We start from the raw sequence: 19,837 nt of genomic DNA on the forward strand, positions 1-19,837 counted from the left end.
TTGAGAAATAATTTTTTTTGACAAATCAAAAAATTCAACAAATTTTTTCAAATAATTTTTGAAAAAAATTCTCAAAAAAAATTCCAAGTTGTTTTTAAAATAAATTTCTGAGATTAATTTGAAATTTCAGAGTTTTTTTTTTGCATAAATTCAATAATGTTTTGCAATGGCCCTAAATTACCACTGCAGATAGATGTAATTAACATATTAAGAGAAAAATAAATTCTTAAAAGCAATAAAAAAATTCACATATAAAAAGAAAACAAATAGAAAAAGTAGAATTAGAAAAACATAAAAGAAACAACTAAAACATCAGTAAATAAATCAGAAAACCTGAATCAATATTGATGCACCAAAAAATTATGAAACTGCATAAATTACAGCTCATAAACTATAATAAATAAATAAATAAAATAAAAGTATCACTGCAGAGTTTCATCTCCATAATTTATTTCTCACATAGACAAAGTTAAATAACTGTGACATCACAAAAGTCGTCACCTTCTGTTTTAATGGCACAAACAACTTTATGCAAAAATAAAACCTAACATTTCACACAACTCATGCCAAAAAGCAGCAGCATTATTGTTGGGATCTGAATTTTTAATATTATTATTTATTTATTTATTGACAAATTGTAGGTAAAGGTTAAACTTGGGAAACTTTCCGCTTCCATAAAACTGTTTGAAAACTATTTTATTTAATTTTTATTGGCAAAGCATTGAACAATGTAAACAAATGAATAATTGAAACATCATCAACATGAATCAAATGGAACAAAAAAATCTCTGAGTGTAAAGAAAAACACCAAAAATATTAAATATTTTTAGGAAAAAACTTTTAATTTTTGTTTTCTTACTAATTTTGTAATCTTGACCTCTACTTTTGTGGTTTTACCGCCATGATTTCTGTTGGAGAGTTTATATATATATATATATATATATATATATATATATATATATATATATACACATATATATTATGCAGTGGGATTTACTGCATTAAAGGAAGAAATGACATCTTATGTTTGAAATGTGAAGATCATTAATATGCTAACAGAATGATGTTAAAGAGACAATTTAAACAGATTGCAGAAAATATTATGGTATAATGAGTGAGGATGAGATTGTTTTAAGTATTGTCCCTTTCATTGCTCATTTTATTTTTGAGAAAAATCAGCCTTATACTCTTTGATATATTTGATTTCTATTTGTGATTAGTTATTTCTTAAAATAAAAACTTGTGAGGCACTGTCAAAGTAAAATAGATGGTTTAGTTTTTGTAAATGTTTTGCTTTAGAAATAAAATTCTGCATTTTCAGCCTTGAACTGAATCACTTTTTATTTTATCAGATAAAATTGTTATTTACTGTGACAGCAAGAAAATATATATCAATAACTGCATTTCCATATGATTGCGCAAATTGGAACTTTGAAAATAAATTTGCTTAACGGAAACACATCAATTCATGTCTTTTGATTAAAAGTTGTTGCGTTAGGATGAGTTGTTTTTTTGGTTGTATTGAAATTAGTTTATATCGCAAAACTGCACTTTTTTGCATCATTTGATCAACAGGATGCTACTACTGGTGGAAACGACAAAGAAGACTACAACAGGAAGTGGTAGCATGATGGGTTTTTTTACTTTTTATTGTGTGAACAAACTTATTCATGTGATTTTTAATAGAAATTTTAATTTAACGGAAACACAACAAATGTAAAATTGTGTTTTTTCGATAACAGCATAAAAATTTTTGTAATGCAGCTAGTGTATTAGCTTAAAAGTAATGCACTTTATGAAAAGCTGAGAGCCGATCAGATTATAGAAATTAATCACATTCACTTAGTTTTATGCAAACTATTTTATAGCCAGTCAGTTGGCTGTTTTTTTTTATTTTAAAAGTCTCTAGGTGTGTTTAGTTGAAAACTACTAGAAATCCTGTTGCATGCAATCAATTGGATGCATCAACTAAAAGCAAAGAAACTCAGATTACAGACCCAAGAGAAGCATGATTTTATCACTTTGTGGTAAACATGCTGCTGCTGCGTTTGTGTGATTTAGGTCCCTGTATCCTCTCGGATTAAAAATCAATTAATGCAAATCAGGTTATTTAACTAAATTATGATCCATACAAAAGTGCAGCCTCTCTAAATCCTTTTTGAATCTGAGGTACTTTATCAGGATTTTTTTATTTTTTTAAAATAATGTAACAATGAGGACGATTTCAAAATTATTACAAATTAATCAGTTTGCAAAAGTTGTGCAGCAAAGTAATTCACAGAGGTGCAAAAGATGATCTCTTTTGATATTTTGGTTTAATACTCACAGGTGTGTTGTAAGTATCATAACGTTTTTTTGACCACGTGAGAAAAATAAAAAAATCAGTAAATGAATTAACATTTTGGTCCACTCTGCTATAAAATCCACAGGATGAACTTCTAATTTCCCTTCATGTTTCTAACTTTAACTTTGCCAACCATGTTCTGGTCTCCCTGCACATTCAGACTAAAGATAAAATCGTTAAACAGGCTGCGATGTTAATGGCAGACATGTCAAAAATATTGATTTCAACTTGGAAAACTAGCAGCCTGGGCACCAAAATGTCACGGCGGATTAGAAAGTGATATCCCTAAAACTCGGCTTGCAAACTGAATTAAAAAAATAAAAAAATCAAAGTCAGTCTGGTTGAAGAAGCAAAAACCCACTTAATGTCGAACATGAGCCGTCATCTGCTGCCGCTTACAGGTCCGATTCCGGCAACGCTTTATTGTGAAGGGTCTGCAGAAGACTGACATAATAACTGTAATAAACATGAAGGTGTTTTCATGATTGTGCAAGACTGGTGTTATGAAAATGAGGATTTTTAATGCAAAACATGCATTAAAAGTAAATTAAAAGTGTAAACTTTGCATTATTTGGAAAGTAATGACAGTTTTAATGCAATCTTGCAAGTTTTAATGCAATCTTGCATTAAAAGTATTATCCTTGCATTATTCAGTAAATAATGACATTTTAAAGAAAGGTTTCACCAAAAGTTGAATTAAATGTGCATTAAAAAGAGTTAACTTTGTACTATTTGAAAAATAATGACACTTTTATAGCAAATTTACATTAAAACCTGCATAAAAAGTCCAGTAAAAATCTCAACTTTGCAATATGCAATATAAATAATTGCACTTTTAAGGCAAAAACTTGCATTAAAAGTTAGGGTTGGGGTTGTCAACTTGCATTAAAATTCAATTTAAAGTGTCAGCTTTTCATTCTTTGGGAAATAATGAAAATTTTAATGCAAAGTTGAATTACAACTTGCATTAAAAGTGTCATATTTGCATTATTCAGAAAATAACACTTTTAAAGCAAAGTTTTACTAAAAGTTGAATTAAAAGTCAATTAAAAGTATGAACTTTGCATTATTTGGTAAATAAAGACACTTTTAAAGAAAATTAGCATTTAAAGTTGCATTTAGTGTCATTACTGCCTGACACTTCATGACAACAGTCATAAATATTTAGACTCCTTCATGTTCATGTCAGTCTTATGAACACTCCTTCAAATAAAGTGCTACCCAGATTTCCTGCTATGCTAGCAGGCTAGCAGCAGCTGTTTCAGGTGTTGAACGCTGTTTCTTTAGTTCTCATGAATCTCATTTTGGCGTTTCAGTGGAAGCATGGTCGCCTCCTGTCAACCACCACTGAACATATCTGACTTCGCCCTGGTCGTTGTGGGAGAAATCGCGCCCTCGACTCGTGGCGATCCTCCGCTTCGTAGCGCCGGACGGTTTGAATCGGTTTGCCGTTTCCCACAATTCACTTTTTAACCGCAAGGATGGTCATCTGCAGACATTCCTCCTTCATGGCTAGCAGCTCAGTCTTGTAGCTGCTCGGCTTCCCGCCATCGACGTACACGCACGATGACTTCTTCGTCGAAAGAGGCGTCTCCATGGTGACGGAGCCAGCATTGAGAATGTCGGCATGCGAAGGCGAGGACGAGGGGCGCCTCTGGCATGCCGAGGACATTATGGCGTAAAGGGCGCGGCTAACGTCGTTCCTGGCACCCTCATTGACGAAGCAGTACAAAATGGGGTCGGCTACACAGTTCAGGCTAGTTAGCGCTAGCGCTACATGGTACGCAGCAAACAGCGTCTCCTCTGAGCTGCAATCGCATGGCTTCTTCAGAAACATGACGCTGCGCACCAAGAGCAGCATGTGGTACGGTCCGAAGCACAGCAGGACGATGAGAATTAAACTCAAGGCCAGCCGCTGGATTTTGGCTTTCTCCTGGCGCTCCGTGGAGACGTTGCATCGCACCGCGGCTAGTATCCCTCTGTAGGCGACCAGCATGGCTGTCCATGGCGTCAGGAAACCAAGGAAAGTCCTGTAGAGGTTCATTCCTGCCACCCAGTCCTGCATCGGGTACTTCTCGAAGCAGAAGGTGTGGTTGAAGCGGTCCTGGAAGAGTTCGTCGTGGAAGAGAGGAGCGGAGTTGGCGATAATCTCAATGATCCAGACGATGGCACTGACGCAAACGGCTGCAGGAAGACAAGAAGGGGAATTAGACTTCCAGCTCTCCACCATGATTTACCCTGTTTACCATCTTTATTCAATGCATCATTTCAAAAACACTGCAAATCCTGTTTTATGTCCATTACGAAAATGATGAAGGTGTATGACAACTTTACAAATTTATAGTTCTAGATGCTTAAGTTTTTTGTTGATACTTAAGAATCAGTTTATTTTACAGGATTATGCACCACAACACATTTGACTTCCACATTTCACTTTTTTCAATGTACATTTTAAATATCAACATATCAATAAAATAAAGTAGTAAAAAAAAGTTTCTTTCTTACATATATATCTTTTAAAAAACCTAGAAGACAAGGTTGGATTTGTTCAACACGTTAGAATGACACACAACTATTTATGAAGTGTAAAGCAGTGAGAGTTCTAGTGGAGCCAGAAAAAAACCAAATCATCCTGCTACCACTTCCTGTCGTCTTCTTTGGTGTTTCCACCAGTAGTAATCCGGCTGTTGATCATGTCACTCGTGAATTAAAGTGTTTCCATTGCAGTTTTGTGAAATGCATCTATTTAGACATAGCTAAAAACCGCAAATCCTAATGCAAAAACTTTTTATTGAAAATCTGGAGTTTTTTCAAAATTGGCATTTTTTTGATTAAACTAATTAATTTTGTCATTTTAATTTGTGCAATTAAGTTAAGAGAAACACAGCTAATAACAAGGTTCTGATAATTATGAACACAAAGAAGTATTATTCCAGAAGTTTTGTGGTTCATTTAGATGCAGTTTCACCAATCTACAGGTGAACTTTAACATTTTACTTGTTAACTGACGTCTTGAGTCTGAGATTGAGCTCTTGTTGTTTTCTCTATGCGTTGCATGTCAGTTTACTTGTCGTAAGACTGAAAAATGTTATCTGCTGCTGTATTTTCTTATTGTCTTTGTGTTAATACACAACACTAAGATCCAATAACAATTTTCTACACTGTAAACCTTTTTTCTTAAACCTTAGGAAAGCAAGCTTGTGCTTTTCTTTTTTCTTTTCAAGCAAGGTTTCTATTTTGGTTTCATCTTTGTTGATATATACGGACAGAGTGGAATCTCTTGTTTGCCTTGTACACAGAACAGAGATTATTGGCAACGTTCTGACTTTAAGAGCGGGAACAGGTATTTATTTTTCTGGAAATATTGTTTAAACAAGTTTTTCTCTTTGTTTGTTTGTGTTTCAGCTGCGCAATCCAAAACAGAGGTGTGTTGTTATCAGATGCGGCTGTAACTCCTCCCACTGAAGAAGAGTCAACCAACACTGTAAAAACACAAAATCTTACCAAGTATTTCTGATCTAGTTTGTAGTGCAAATATCGTCGTATTCTTGAAATCAGACAAAACCAACTTACAAGTAACTTCTCTGCAGGAAATGTGAGCTTATTTTAAGTCAATAATTCTTTATTAATGAAAAGGTTTTAGTTCTGCTGCTAGAATGTTCCACTGAGCCGTTACCTAGCAACCCCAGCCAAGCCCAGCCCGTTACCTAGCAACCCAGTTCTAGTTCCACTGGCAGATTATTTCACTAACATGGGAGAAACTGAGATAAACTTAAATAATTCCTTCATTAACATGCTAGGCGACTTAAAATCATATCCTATATGTTATATCAACTAACTGCTGCTTTCCCTGGTTTAGTTCTGGTCCACTGAACAATAACTAAGCATAACTCCGATAACCTCAGTGGTTTCCATGGTTCATATCTGACCAGCAACTCAGAAATCGTCATTCTGTGCTTTATAGAGCATCTAAGAGATCTAAAATTTTACCATTTTAAAATGTTAATCGAGGACGAGTATTTTGCGATCACTTTTTCTGTTGTTGATTGGTTTCCCTGCCAGCAGCATTTTGAGCTAACTTAATAAAATAAAAGTATGGGCTTGTTTTTTTGTTGTTTTTTTTTCTGTTCTGCATTGACAAGAAGCCATTTAGTCTGGTAATGTTTCATACTTCTGCTAATATGGTAGTAGAGATAATTTTCTGATTTAGCACTTTTGCTGACCCTGTGTACTTTTCTTAAGACATAGTAGGAGATCCTGTAAAAGTTGAATAAAAGTAGCACAAAATGGCACCTTGAGGAACACTTGTTTACTCATATTTACAATTTCGAAATCACTGAAAGTTGTCATTTCTTGTCTTAAAAATAAATTCTTCTATCCACAATGTAACAGCCTAATTTTCCCTCAGTCGTCTTGTGAAAATCCTACCTGTCTTGATTCGCCGGACCTTAACGAAGCGCAGCGGATACGCCACAGCCAGGTACCGGTCCAGTGATATGCAGCACAGGAAGGCAATGCTGACGTAGATGTTTGTGTAGAAGATGAAGCCGAACAGTTTGCAGCTCTCCTGCCCATGGATCCAGTCGTCGTGCTGCAGGAAGTAGTCGATCCACAGAGGAAGAGTGATAATGTAGAGGAGGTCAGCCACCGACAGGTTGATCAGGTAAATGCCGAGTTCGTTACGCTGACGTACCTGAAGGAAAGGGAGGGAAGAGTACCAGAAACTGAACTCAGGTAAGATTAGCACTACTTCAACATGCTTTACCCAAGTAAGAGTAAAAAGTAGCAAGAAATTACTGCCGTAAAAAGTATTTGGTAAAATGTCGATTCAAGAACTGAGTAACTGATCAAATTATCAGTCATTTAATATTTAAATATTACATCATCAGACGGGCCAAAATATAAAGTTAAGTGGAAATTTTACTCCAGTAAGAGTAGAGATATTTCATAATAAAATTACTCAAAGTTCAGTGCAGTAAAAGTACATTTACTTGGGTAACTTTTTTTAAATGTACTTTTAGGAGTATTTTTGCTATGCTGTACTTTTTACTTTTACTTGAGTAATTTTATTATAACTCAGAAGTAGCTTTTCATCAAGATATAAAAGCTTGTTTAAAGTCAATAAATCCTTCATAGTGATGAAAAGCTGCGCCGTTACCTAGCAACCCAAGCCAAGCCCAACCCGTAACCTAGCAACCCAAGCCAAGCCCAACCCGTAACCTAGCAACCCAAGCCAAGTCCAACCCGTAACCTAGCAACCCGATTCTAATTCCTCTGGCTGATTATTTCACTTATAACAAGACATTTTCCCCAAGAAATTATTTTACTTAATCAGTTTATTTTAATAAATAACTTTAGAAACTTTAACAGAAACTGCAGGTCTGTTTGTTTTTCATTCAGTGGGTAGAAAATCCAGAAATTTTACTCAAATAAGAGTAAAAATACTTCATAATAAAATTACTCAAACTACAGCGTAGTAAAAATGTAACTAGTTACCACCCAACTCTGAATGGTTTTATTCTTTAAAGCACTTTGAACTGCCATGTTATTGAAATGAGCCATACAAATAAACTTGATTGATCGAAACATCCAAACCTAATCAGTATTTTTTCCTGAGCGTTGCATTGTTCGGTCTCAGGCAGCCGTCTTAAATGTTTTCCTCTTGTCTTTTCTCTGCAGACTGATGGACGTTAAATTGTTTTGAAAAGTCGTAACAGCATTTGGCCAGATTGATTGGCAGCAACAGTTCCTTTTCCACAGCCATCGCGGATGTCCGTCATCATTAAATCATTGCTGTTGCAGTTCGTATGAAGTGTTTTCTCCAGGCACTGAGAGTTTCTGCTTTCACTTCAATCTGTGGGAGATTAATTCAGTTATCTAGAATAAAGGCTGCATGTTTCTGTCACATGTAACCAAGTAAGTAAGCGTATTTGTGTCGTCAACAATCAGCTTCAAATTTATCCCAGATGCTGAAATTGAAGACAAACAACAATTTGAATGAATGAAAAGTCAATAAGAGTCGTTCCAGCTGCTGCCAAAGCAAACGGACAGTCTGTGGGAAATAAGACTCTGGATATGTTTGATGCCGTATGGGAAAATATCCCGGGGCCGCTGATCGGATCTAACAGGCGGTGTCAGACGTGTGAGTCTGAGGTTCAGTGTAGCTGAACGGCAGCGATGCGTTTAGCTGGTCTATTTCTGAACTGCTTACTGTTTTTACTGCCAACTTCCTGTTGGGCTGCTGATGCCCGTCTGTCAGAGGCGGGCAGACTAACCAAAAACCAAACTCAAGTAAGAGTAGCACTACTCCAACATATTTTTATTCAAGTAAAAGGAAAAAGGTATTTGGTAAAAAGTCTACTCAAGTACCGAGTAACTGGTCGAATTATCAATCATTTACTATTTAAAAATTACATCTTCAGATGGAAAAAAAAATACGGGGTAAAGTGAAATGACAATTCATATAAGGAACAAAAAATAAAGAAAATGTTTCCCTTATGAAACTTTAACAAACTGCAGGTGTCCGTCTGGTGAATTTTTGGTTTTCATTCAGTGGGTAGAAAATCAAGAAATTTTACATTTACTTGAGTAACATTTTTGAAAACATGGACTTTTAGGAGTATTTTACTACTCTGTACTTTGAGTAATTTTATTATTCCTCACAAGTAACTTTTAAGCAAAATGCTGGAGTTTGTTTTAAGTCAATAATTCCTTCATATTGATGAAAAATTCCGCTGGCACCGTTACCTAGCAACGCCAGCCAAGACCAACCGGTAACCTAGCAACCGAGTTCCAGTTCCAGAGGAACTCGCCTTTCACTTCTAACAGGAAATGCTTCCCAAGGAATTATTTACCTAAAACAAGCTCCTATAGCTTTCTGAAAAATTACTTGAGTTAATTTTCTCTTATTTCAAGTGAACTAAGTTCCCTGCAGTAGAAACTAAACCAGAATTACTTGGTAATATTTAGTGTTTTTGCAGTGTTTTGCCTGTTTTGTCCTCACCTGCATGTACGCGGCCCACAGAGCCATGCAGTTGGTCGGCAGCCCCAGAACGATGACTATGATGTAGAGAGTGGGCTGGAAGAACTGGTCCACCTTACTGTCCACATTACAGAAGGTGATGTTGCACATTGTCCTGTGTGGAGCTCTGTTTGCTGAGCTCATTTGGGTTCAGCTCTGTTCCCTCTGTGTTTTCACCCGGTTCCAGCTCCGGCGGCCCCACAGCGGCATGCCGACTCCGGTTTCCCGCCCAGCTCCCAAACTGCAGCTAAACCAGGAGAACCGGAAGTAAGCAGAAGCAGAACATCCGAGGAAAATCATGACTCCTCTGGTGTGAAAGGCCCGTGCCCGGAAGGCCTTCGCCTGTCATGATCCTCCCCCAGGACTCAGAAGTAAGAGCAGAGAAGAAGGAAGATGAAAGCTGCCTTATCGACACGGAGCTGGGCGTCCTTTGCAGGGACCAGACCTCATCAATCTTTTAGATATGGGAGGTTTGCCAGGTTCTGCTGTAACGTCGGTGTGCGTTTGGTCCCGATGACACATGAAACTCCAGAGGGAGGGTCGTTATCAAAAGACGGGGATGATTTTACAGACCATCAGCATTCTGACCCCGACACGCCATCCGCTCACCCGGGAACAAACCTGCAACAGAGACGAGGGAGAGTTACTCCACACACCAAACGTCTGGCTTAAAATGACAGAAACACGAGATGAAATGATGGATGAGGAGTTTAAGGTCTTGAATTTCTGCATGAAAAAGTTTAGTTTCATTTTTTGTAAAAACTTTTCCAAAAAAAAAAATCAATAATTTGATCAACAACCAACAAGATATTATAGATGAACCGATGTATGATATATATCGTATGTCGATATATTGATATTAATATTTCTGTTATGGCTGATAACTAATTTCACTAACATTTTGGAAAAAACCAGAACCAAATAAAAATAAATATTGGTTATTCATAAATTATGGGAGCGATACAAATATGTTAAAAAAATAACTAATTTCAGCCGATATATTTGGATTTCTATAATTAATTAAAGATAAGTTTTAGGCCTGTCAAAATAAGCATTATATCAATCAATCACATTGACAAAATAAAGTCAATGATTTCCATTTTCATTATTTATTATTTCTCTCTTTTCAACCAACAACCAGATTATAAACATCTTCAGTTTGTCGTTTTGGTCTCAAGCAGCATTTTGCTTCCAGTGACTCAATAATTCATTTTATTTGTCGTTTTGTTTTTTTTATCATGTCTTCCAGTGTTAAATGTTCAGGAATTACTAACTGAGCTTTGAGAATGTGTTCATGCTTTATTACTATTATATTACTTGGAAATCGTTTTAAAACAACAATACTATCATTTACCACAATAACTTCTGGAACAATCTATCATCCAGCAAAATGTATTATTGTGACAGGCCTTCACTGTAAATATGAGCTTGGTAGCTGCAAACCTTGAGGATTGGGCCGTTATGTAACTGAATGTATGGAGGGAAGAGGAGAGAGAGGAAGAGCGAGTAAAGATCGGTTCTCCGTTTCTCCTCTGAGTCTCCAGTCCTTCACCTTGAACCCAGCAGCTGTTCGTACTGAATTACTCCCATGGCTCGGCGCTCTCTGGGATGTTCGGTGATGAAGGATAAGCTATGCAGGTGGACAAACCGAGAAAAAGGTGAAATTTGTCTCTGCAGCTTCTGGATCTGCAGGACGGATTCACCAATCAGAGCCAAGAGGGATAATCTGGACATAAAAGAGTCGTTTACACATCCAGATTTACTGTTTTCATTAAATAAAGAAAGAAAACATATTGATTCCATTTAGTCTTTTTAACATTTATCACAGGTGAGTAGAGCATCCAAAAATTTACTCAACTAAGAATAGAAGTACTTCAGCATAATTTTACTCAAGTACCGAGTAACAGATTAAACTATTAACATTTAAAAATTACATCATCAGACGGCGCAAAATATAAAGTTAAGTGGAAATTTTGGCATTTTAAGGACCAAAATGACAATAATTCTAAGTAACAAAAAGAAAAAGGAAAATTGTTTCCAAATCAGTTTCTATCAATAAACGACTAACAGAAACTGCAGGTGTGTTTTTCTGTCTGCTGGATTTTTGATTAAAACATGTTTGATTTTCATTCAGTGGGAAGAAAATCCAGAAATTTTACTGAAGAGCAGAAATACTTCATCATAAAATTACTCAAAGTCCAGTGTAGTAAAAATACTCCTAAAAGTAAATCTTTTCCTAAAACAAATACTCAAGTAAATGTTTCAATCTGAATCTGGAACTTTATTTTCAATTTTAAGGATGTATTTCCTTAAAACAAGCTCTGTATCCTGCTGAATAATTTCTAGAAATGTTGTCTTATTTTAAGTGTACACAGATATTGGTAGTAGAAACTAAACCTTGGTAAAATTTGGTGTTTTTGTCCTGTTCTCTTTAATCTGCAGCGTTTTTAGAGTTGTTGGTTAACAGTTTTCTGTTTTCTCCTCTTAAATGTGAAGCAGCACTCCTTTCATAATGAAAATGTGATTTGTAGTGAATCCAATACTGGGGGAAAATGCCATTTATGTTTATTATTTTTAGCTATTTGTATTTTGCGTTCAGTCCTGGAGCAGACCAGAGTGTTTCTTGCTAAATGGCTGCAGTGTTGGGTAAATAGCCAAGCAGCAGCAGTTTCCAACGAAGTGCTCCGACTCGCTGAGTCAGCGTTTATTTCCTGGGTGTAAGTCCAGGCTGAGCCCTCTGAGACGTCTGTCACCAAAACAGAGAGAGGAAAACAGCTTGAGAGGCCAGAAAAAGACGTTTGCTGGTGTGAAACGCAGAGCCGCCGCCGCAGACACCAAAGCAGGTCGGCTACGTTACGACGAGGTTCAACAGCGACCTTGACGTCAAACGTCTTTGTTGAGGAAACAACCAGTTTGATAAGAGGAAAGTTTTAGTAAGCAAGGGAAAAAAAATCTGTTTTCAAAGTTTAAAATGAAACCAAATTATTTTTTTTGTTTTTTGATGCTTTGGAAACATAAAAATAATATTTTTAGCTTATGATTTTCTTTCAGTCAACCTTAAAGATCTACAGCTGCATGAAAAAAACAAGATATTCGTCAGACATTTTGATTACTAAAATATTAAATCCTCATCAACTTGTTGTTTATTCTCATCTTAAAGACGTGGCGTAAACTTTTGGATAAAAAATGCTTGATTAGTTAATCTATTTAAGTTGAGCATAAAAGTGAACCATTTAAAAGTTCTGGATGAATTGGATTGTAAACGTTCAAAACGAAAGAAAACATTCAGAACATAAATAAACTCTGACCTCATGACTCCATGTTGTTTCAGTTCAATACTGTTTGGTCTTGACCAAATATTCACATATAGCTTATAATGTCAAGATGTTATGTACAACTAAATAAAAAAAGTTATTTTAGGTTTGCAACACTGGCATAAAGTAACTTCATTTGTTTTTATGTTTTGGAGAAATTGATTCTTTTGAGGCAACTGGTTTGCTTAGATTTAACTAAATACAACATATTTATCGAGTAGCAAGCAAATAAAATAAATAAAATTTGGATTTTGAAATGCAGAGTGATATTTAAGTGTGCCAAATTATTTCCAGTATTTGAAAGAAACACCCAGCTGATAAACCATTAATGTACAGAAAACAAGTTTTTTATCTTATATTTCCCCAAGAGTGGAGAGAAATATAAAATATTTGTTATCTTATAGTTATTTGTGTAACTATAACATTGTTTTTCCACATGTAAAGCCTTTTAGCTTGAATTACTCATTGTTATTCTACTTTTAGGACGCTAACTTGGTGCTTTTGGCGCCTTCTTGTGGTGCAGCAGCAACTTAACTTGCACATACCTTGGACCGGCCCTGCGTCCGATAAATTATCCATACACGGTTCTCATGTGACGTCACAGTTTGATGAACCTTGTAACTGACGGCCATCTTGGTATGCAGTTGCTATGACAACAAACAAGCTAGCTTAGAAACCAGCTCTCACCTCGTTCCTAACTTATGACCAGTTTAAAGACATTACAACTATTACTCAATTACAGTTTTTGTAGCTTTAGCCACTCACAAGCAGCTAAGCTAGCTTCCTCTTTGGTTACCTAGCAACAACCTGTTGAGTTTCATGTCTTACCAAAAGGCCTCAGAGCTGCATAAAGTGGCACCAAGAGTGATGAAGCGCAGCTGAGGTGTTTTCTGTTTGGAGCAGCTGGTTGTGTGTAAATGATCTGATCAGGAACAGAGGCAACCCGCCGATTAGCCACAGCTCGGCTGTTTTCCTTTTTCACATGTTTATGACTTTCTGTTGTTTTCGGGCTTTTCTTTAATCTGCCAGGTCAGATCACAAGTCAAAACAAGATAATAATAGACCTGCGGGAGCTCTGCTGATTGCAGTAATCACTGCCTGCTGCTTTTGGAAACAACTGATACATGTAACCTTTAACTATAATGAGACAGACGGCCAACATGGGCAAATATACCATATAATAACCGTAATGACGCTCAGCCTTAATATCCAGCAAACAAGTCTGTTTTTACAGCGCATGGTGGGGGAATATGCTGCACCTGTTCTTGGATACGACATCAGCAAATTTCTCTGTGACTTAAAAACAGCTGGATTACTGTAGCTACTAATGTTATAAGGTCAAAGGTGAAAATGAAACGGGAAGAAGAGGAAGGAACATAAAACCACTGCAGATGTTAGAAAACAAAGAAAATCTTTCCTCCACTTGATATAGACATATATAAAAGTTTATTAGAAGTTGCTTTGGGATCAATTTGAAGTTTCATTTGAAAATAAAAGACAAAATAAAAGGAGAAAAGCGAGTGAAAGGTTTAAAAAGAATAAGAATAGAGGAGAAAAGAGAAAAACCTTTAGTGTTATTGTTGCTGCTGCTCTTTAACCAGATAATTAATATGGCACAATAACTATAAGGAATTATCCTCCATGCCAACAAACCCATAATTGTTGATTTTTCCCTGTAAAGTAGCACACAGCCTGTTTCTGCTGGGTTTTGTCTGCTTGGTTCAGAGACGTGGACACCAAACTTCACGACTGAAACAAGATGTTGGCTTTAAAGTAAAAATCTAAAACTTTTTCACATTTCACTACATTTAACAGACAAACTCAGGAAACTCTTTAAAATGTTTCCTGGCCCAGAATATGTAACAGTTTAACAAACAGGAACAGTTCTGGCTTTTGAAACAACAGAAAAAATTATTCCCAGTATTTAATCTTCATATGAAAATTGAGCCGATGGAGGAACTTGACTTTGTTTGCTTTGACCTTCTGTAGTTTTGATCGTTGTTCTGTGAGAACAGAAACACCTCAGGCTGCGAAGGGAGACGACAAACACAAGAGGAGAACAATACGGAAACCTGAGGCTCGGCTAACGGGTCAGGGGAAAGCAGCGGACGTTTCGGTTCCTCTGGGCCGCGTTGATCAGTAAACGCTCCCAAAGCTTTTACATGACACACAAAAAAGGTTTTTAAAGATCAAAAAACAGCAAATGGATTTCTGGAGGTTATGTTTTCAAGAAACAAGAAAAACCCAGCAAAGACCAGAGAGATGAATTACTGAAAGAAACATTTTGGAAACGATGTGCCATCATAGTGAATGGCGACCATAATGCCACGGCGCATGAGGGTCAGAAAAGACTAAATTTCCTCCCCAAAAATAAAGAATTAATCTGAGAAATTATCTAGAAAAACCCAGAAATTTCAGAGTTTGAAAAGTTTAAATTTTCCCAGAAAAGACAAAAAAAATATAGATGAATCTCAGACGTTTTCTAGAAAAAAACTGAATTTTTCAGAGTTTAAAATTTTCAAATTCAGAAATTTCCTACAAAATTTCTGACACTAACTTCAACATTTCTGGATTCTTTGGCAGAAACCTACTCCTCCATTTTCTATCAGCAGTAACTCTAATGTGTTGTACCTCTTTTGTAAAAATGCTGAACATTTTTAGCTTAATCTCAGAAATTTTCTGGAAAATACTTGGAAATTTCTGAATTTTAACAGTAAGCAAATTTTCAACTTCTGAAATTCAAAAATTTGCCTGTTTTATTAAGACAATTTCTTAGATTGAGCTCAAAATTTCTTGCAAATCTTCGACTTAAGGAGCCAAAAAATGTTCTTATTTTTCTAGAAAATTTCTTAGACTAACCTCTAAATTTCTGTTTTCTGTTGGAAATTTTCTCTTTTTTCTATCTGTAATGGCTCCACTGCGCTGTCGTTCTCGTCAAATTCATTTCCCCAAAAGCGCCGCATACATAAACGTTCCCAAACATAACGGACTTTGTGTTAACATAAAGTCCTGTTTGCTAATGCTGAGATAGTGACCTAAAGTCTAACACTTTGTGTGTGTGTGTGTGTGTGTGTACACACACACACAGGGTCATTTCCCTGCTCTTAATTGGCTAAAGACATAAAACCAACAAAGCCAAGTAATCTGGCACGGAGTGCACGCTGGTGGAAGACATTGTTTACATCTTTGGACAATTACAGTTGAGTGGATGCTGCCGTCTCCAGGGACGTCAGAGGAATGTAACACTTAACATCAGCACAGCTGTTTTCCCAATCAAAAACATTTCATCTCGGTTGCAGAACGGTTCGGATTATTCTGCTTTTTCTTCGCACTTTGCATCCTCCGAAGAATGATCGGGCGATTTCAGGGCGATTACTTTGGCACGTCTTGTCAAACGTCTCCGATTCGCTGGTGATTCCCATGTCCAACACCTCACCCTCTGAACTTTCATGAGGCTGTTTTCATATTTTTAATATTTTAATCTGATGAGATCTGGAGGAAACCACTTCCTGAAACGAATGAATCGAAACAGAGGTCATTGACTTTGACCTTGACATGCTCTGTACACCAGAGACCCAGACGCTGCAACGTTCCCACCGCTGCGCCTGTTTACCCTGAAACAGCCCACACTTCAGACAAGCTGAGGACACTTTCATTAAAAGTCATCTCAAACACATTTGTTTTATTCAGAAGATTAACAGCCTTGGAGATAAACGACCTTCTGGGGAGAAAATGTCGGATTTGAAGCGTTTCAGTAAATGATCCCTGTCCATTTGGACCGCTGGAAATAATTATCCGTCATGCAGAGTTTATGTCGCTCTGCACGGTTCTCTGAAATTAACTTTGTATTCTACAAAACATCAACAGAAGAAAACCCACCAAGACCTTCAGGAAGTTCAAAGAAGTTCAAAAAATTTACACTGAAGTAAAAAATACTTCAATATATTTTACTCAAGTAAAAGTAAAAAAGTATTTGGTAGGACGTATACTCCAGTTCTGAGTTACTGATCAAATTATCAATTATTTAATATTTAAAATTAACGTCAGACAGAGCAAAATTTAAAGTCGAGTGGAAATTTAGGTATTTTAAGAACAAAAATCACAATAATTCATATAACAAAAATAAAGATAATTTTTCCAAATCAGTTTCTTTCAATAAAAACTGATGAAACTTTAACAGAAATTGCAGGTGTGAGTCTGAGTCTGGTGAGTTTTTGATTGAATCTTGTTTTTCATTCAGTGGATAGAAAATCAAGAGTTTTACTCCAGTAAGAGATACTTTATAAAAAAATTATCAAAGTATTTAAAAGGAGTAATAGTATTCCTAAAAGTAAACTGTTTCCAAAAAGTTACTGAAGTAAAAGTAACTAGTTGCTACCCAACTCTGGCTCCATCCACTCAGGCCATCACTGGCTGCGTTTCCATCAAACATAAATCTGTGCAAACTGAAAGTACAGAAATAAATTTGCACCCCAATTCTGAAAAAAACTAAAGTTTTTTGTTAAAAACTTTTGGCGTTAGGATGAGGTGATTGCGCAGCCAATGGAAATGCGTCACATGACCAATAAACGAATGTTACTACTGGCAGAAACGACAAAGAAGACGACAGGATTTGCATGATTAAGCAGATTTATTCTGAAAATGTCAATGCAACGCAGCTGCTGACAGTATTCTGGATTGTTGTGTTCAAAGAAGCCATGTGTTGGGCTCACGAACTGCACCATGTCTGGATTATCCACAGGTGTCCTCAACAAAAAGAGGTTTGGGTGAGAAAGAACAACCTCTCCCTGCAGACGTTAAACAGTCTCTTAGTGAAAAATCACACCGGAACAAATCCAAAACAAAATGATTAGGATGCTTTATGGTTAAAGATATGCAGCCTTGTCCTGTGGTAGAGGATTCCAACACTTTGTCAAGAATTCAAGTCATCTCTTAGACTTCATCAACATGTTTTCCTGGACCTATGCTTCCATGAACAGGTCAGAATAGATCCCTGGTCCAAACAAAACATGTTAATCACATTTTTTGCTCAAAATCATTCTTAGATAAAGAGATTTCTGCCTTTTCTCAGCTCCTTTCAGGGCGTCTGTCACTTTGAATCCAAATAAGCTGCTGCTGGCCTTTTCACCTTAAAGTGGCTGCAAACAGATGACCAATTATATAACCGTACAGCTTTGAAAAGCAGAAGTGGAGCCTCCTGCACAAACAACAAGAATGCAGCAAGTGGTTTCTGGATGATAAGTCAACAAAACACTGGTCTTTACCAGCAGCACATAAAACCAGCTGAACAAACCTGCTGGAACTCAGCGTGGGTTGCAAGGTAACAGACTGGGCTGGGCTGTGGTTGCTAGGTAACGGGCAGCTCCTGCTGATTTATGACGTTACATTCAGATGGTTTTTGAAACAACTTGTTTTCCAGACACCAAACATTATTAACTTATTGCTAAAAACAAGCAGCAGAAACCCAAATGGAAGCTTAAGTGTTCATGTACAATAATCCAACAAATGGAGACAAATCTATTAGAATCCAAAAATCCAGCAGATTTTAGGATTCTCCACCCGCCTCGGCTGCTGAAGTTCAGTATGAAAGTACTGAACTTTTCCTGGTGTTGTGTCAATGCCAGATGTGGACAGAGGACCCGAAAACTGTACTAAAGTAACAGCAGCACTACTTCAACATATTTGTAGGCAACTAAAAGTAAAAAGTAACTGTCCAAGAGTAGAGATACTTCATAATAAAATTACTCAAAGTACAGCGCAGTAAAAATACTCCTAAAAGTAAAATTGATCAAAACAGTTACTCAGGTAAATGTAGCTTCCTGACTGCATTGCTTAAAAGTCAAAACAAAAACCATCCTTATCCAAAAGTTGTGCATTAGTGGGGAAATTTGAAAAAGGGAAGCGATGACATCTATTTCAATCATTTGTAAACTCAAAACCTTTCCCTGAAAAATCTTCAGTATTTGACATTTTAAACATTAATGTTAGTTTTCAGCACAATCAGCCATCTAGACTTTTTCTGGACAACTACATCATGCAAAGTTCACATTTCCATGAAGAATTTACCACTACAAACAGGAAAATTAACCAGAACTAGTCTTAAATCCAGATTTTTTTATTATTATTGTTTGGGCAGTTTATCAGCTGAAACACCTCAAAGAGAAACATAAAGATAAAGAGAGTGGAAACAGATAACCCTGAAACAAAACAAGGAAAGGCAGGCAGTTTGCTTTAGATAAAATCTGCTCCCGACAGCAACTAACGAGGAAATATGAGTTCTGTTTGCACAAAGCAAATAGATTTTCACGCTCAGTGTTCAACAACGGCAGTGAATGCGAGTCAGAAAATGTCTCAGATTAGCATTTAAATCTATGAGAGAGCATCAAAACATAAAGAAATTAAGAATGCATGAGTTTGGGCTCCAAAGGCACTGAAGCGTTTTTCCCCCAACACTTCAGATGTTTTCTTTAAAGTTACTTCTGATTATTCCTTCATTATCTAAGCAGGATTCTGCAATCCCATGAGATTAAAGAAATATGACTGAGAAAGCAGCCAAATAATCCAAAACCATGGGTAGCAACATAATGCAGTGAGTTCTGCTCGTTCACGCTCTGCAGCCTCCAGATGGCTGAATATAGCTGCTTGCTGCAGGGCGTGTGGGACTCCAAACACCTTGCGCTGTAAGTCCCATGTGCACTGCTACTCAAAAAAAAGAAAAAATAACTTTATGCACTACTAAACTCAACCGTCTTAATGGTAAATAATAGCTTTGCTTTGTTTTCATATTTGCTTAAATCTGAAGCGAGGGAGAGAGGCCATCTGGATAAGTTTCAGCTCAGATAAAGTTAATTATTTTCTAAAATGTCCTGAAAAATAATCCAAGAGAAAGAAACATAAAATGACAAACTTCCATATTATTTTTATATCTTTTTGGTCTTCTGACAGAGCAACTACTAATCTGAATTTTTTCAAAGAATTAAAAAAGAAAAAAAAACTGTTGAAGGAAAGCCGTGCTTGCAGTTTGCCTCAAACCACATTTGAGAAACGGCAAAGAATTGAAAGAAGCTTCTGTGGTCAGATTTTCACTTCCACACTGCAAAAACACAAAATCTTACCAAGAATCTTTGGTCTAGTTTCAAATGCAAATATCTTTGTACA

At 36.4% G+C, this 19,837-nt stretch overlaps 1 protein-coding gene across 1 annotated transcript in view; it reads right to left on the reverse strand.

Annotated features, from left to right (window-relative positions):
* Positions 1-433: 433 nt before the first annotated feature.
* Positions 434-19,837, reverse strand: part of gpr4 (G protein-coupled receptor 4) — a 41,385-nt gene continuing 21,981 nt past the window's right edge. Inside the window, exons 2-4 of the mRNA XM_014994547.2 lie at positions 9,348-9,986; positions 6,773-7,037; positions 434-4,528 (exon numbers count right to left, since the gene is read on the reverse strand). Coding sequence (XP_014850033.1) covers positions 3,807-4,528; positions 6,773-7,037; positions 9,348-9,509 — 1,149 coding nt within the window. The 5' untranslated portion in view covers positions 9,510-9,986 and the 3' untranslated portion in view covers positions 434-3,806. The remainder of the gene's footprint in view (positions 4,529-6,772; positions 7,038-9,347; positions 9,987-19,837) is intronic.

This window comes from Poecilia mexicana, unplaced genomic scaffold, assembly GCF_051168715.1.
Source record: "Poecilia mexicana isolate PSO_F unplaced genomic scaffold, ASM5116871v1 scaffold_13, whole genome shotgun sequence".
Classification (NCBI taxonomy): domain Eukaryota; kingdom Metazoa; phylum Chordata; class Actinopteri; order Cyprinodontiformes; family Poeciliidae; genus Poecilia; species Poecilia mexicana.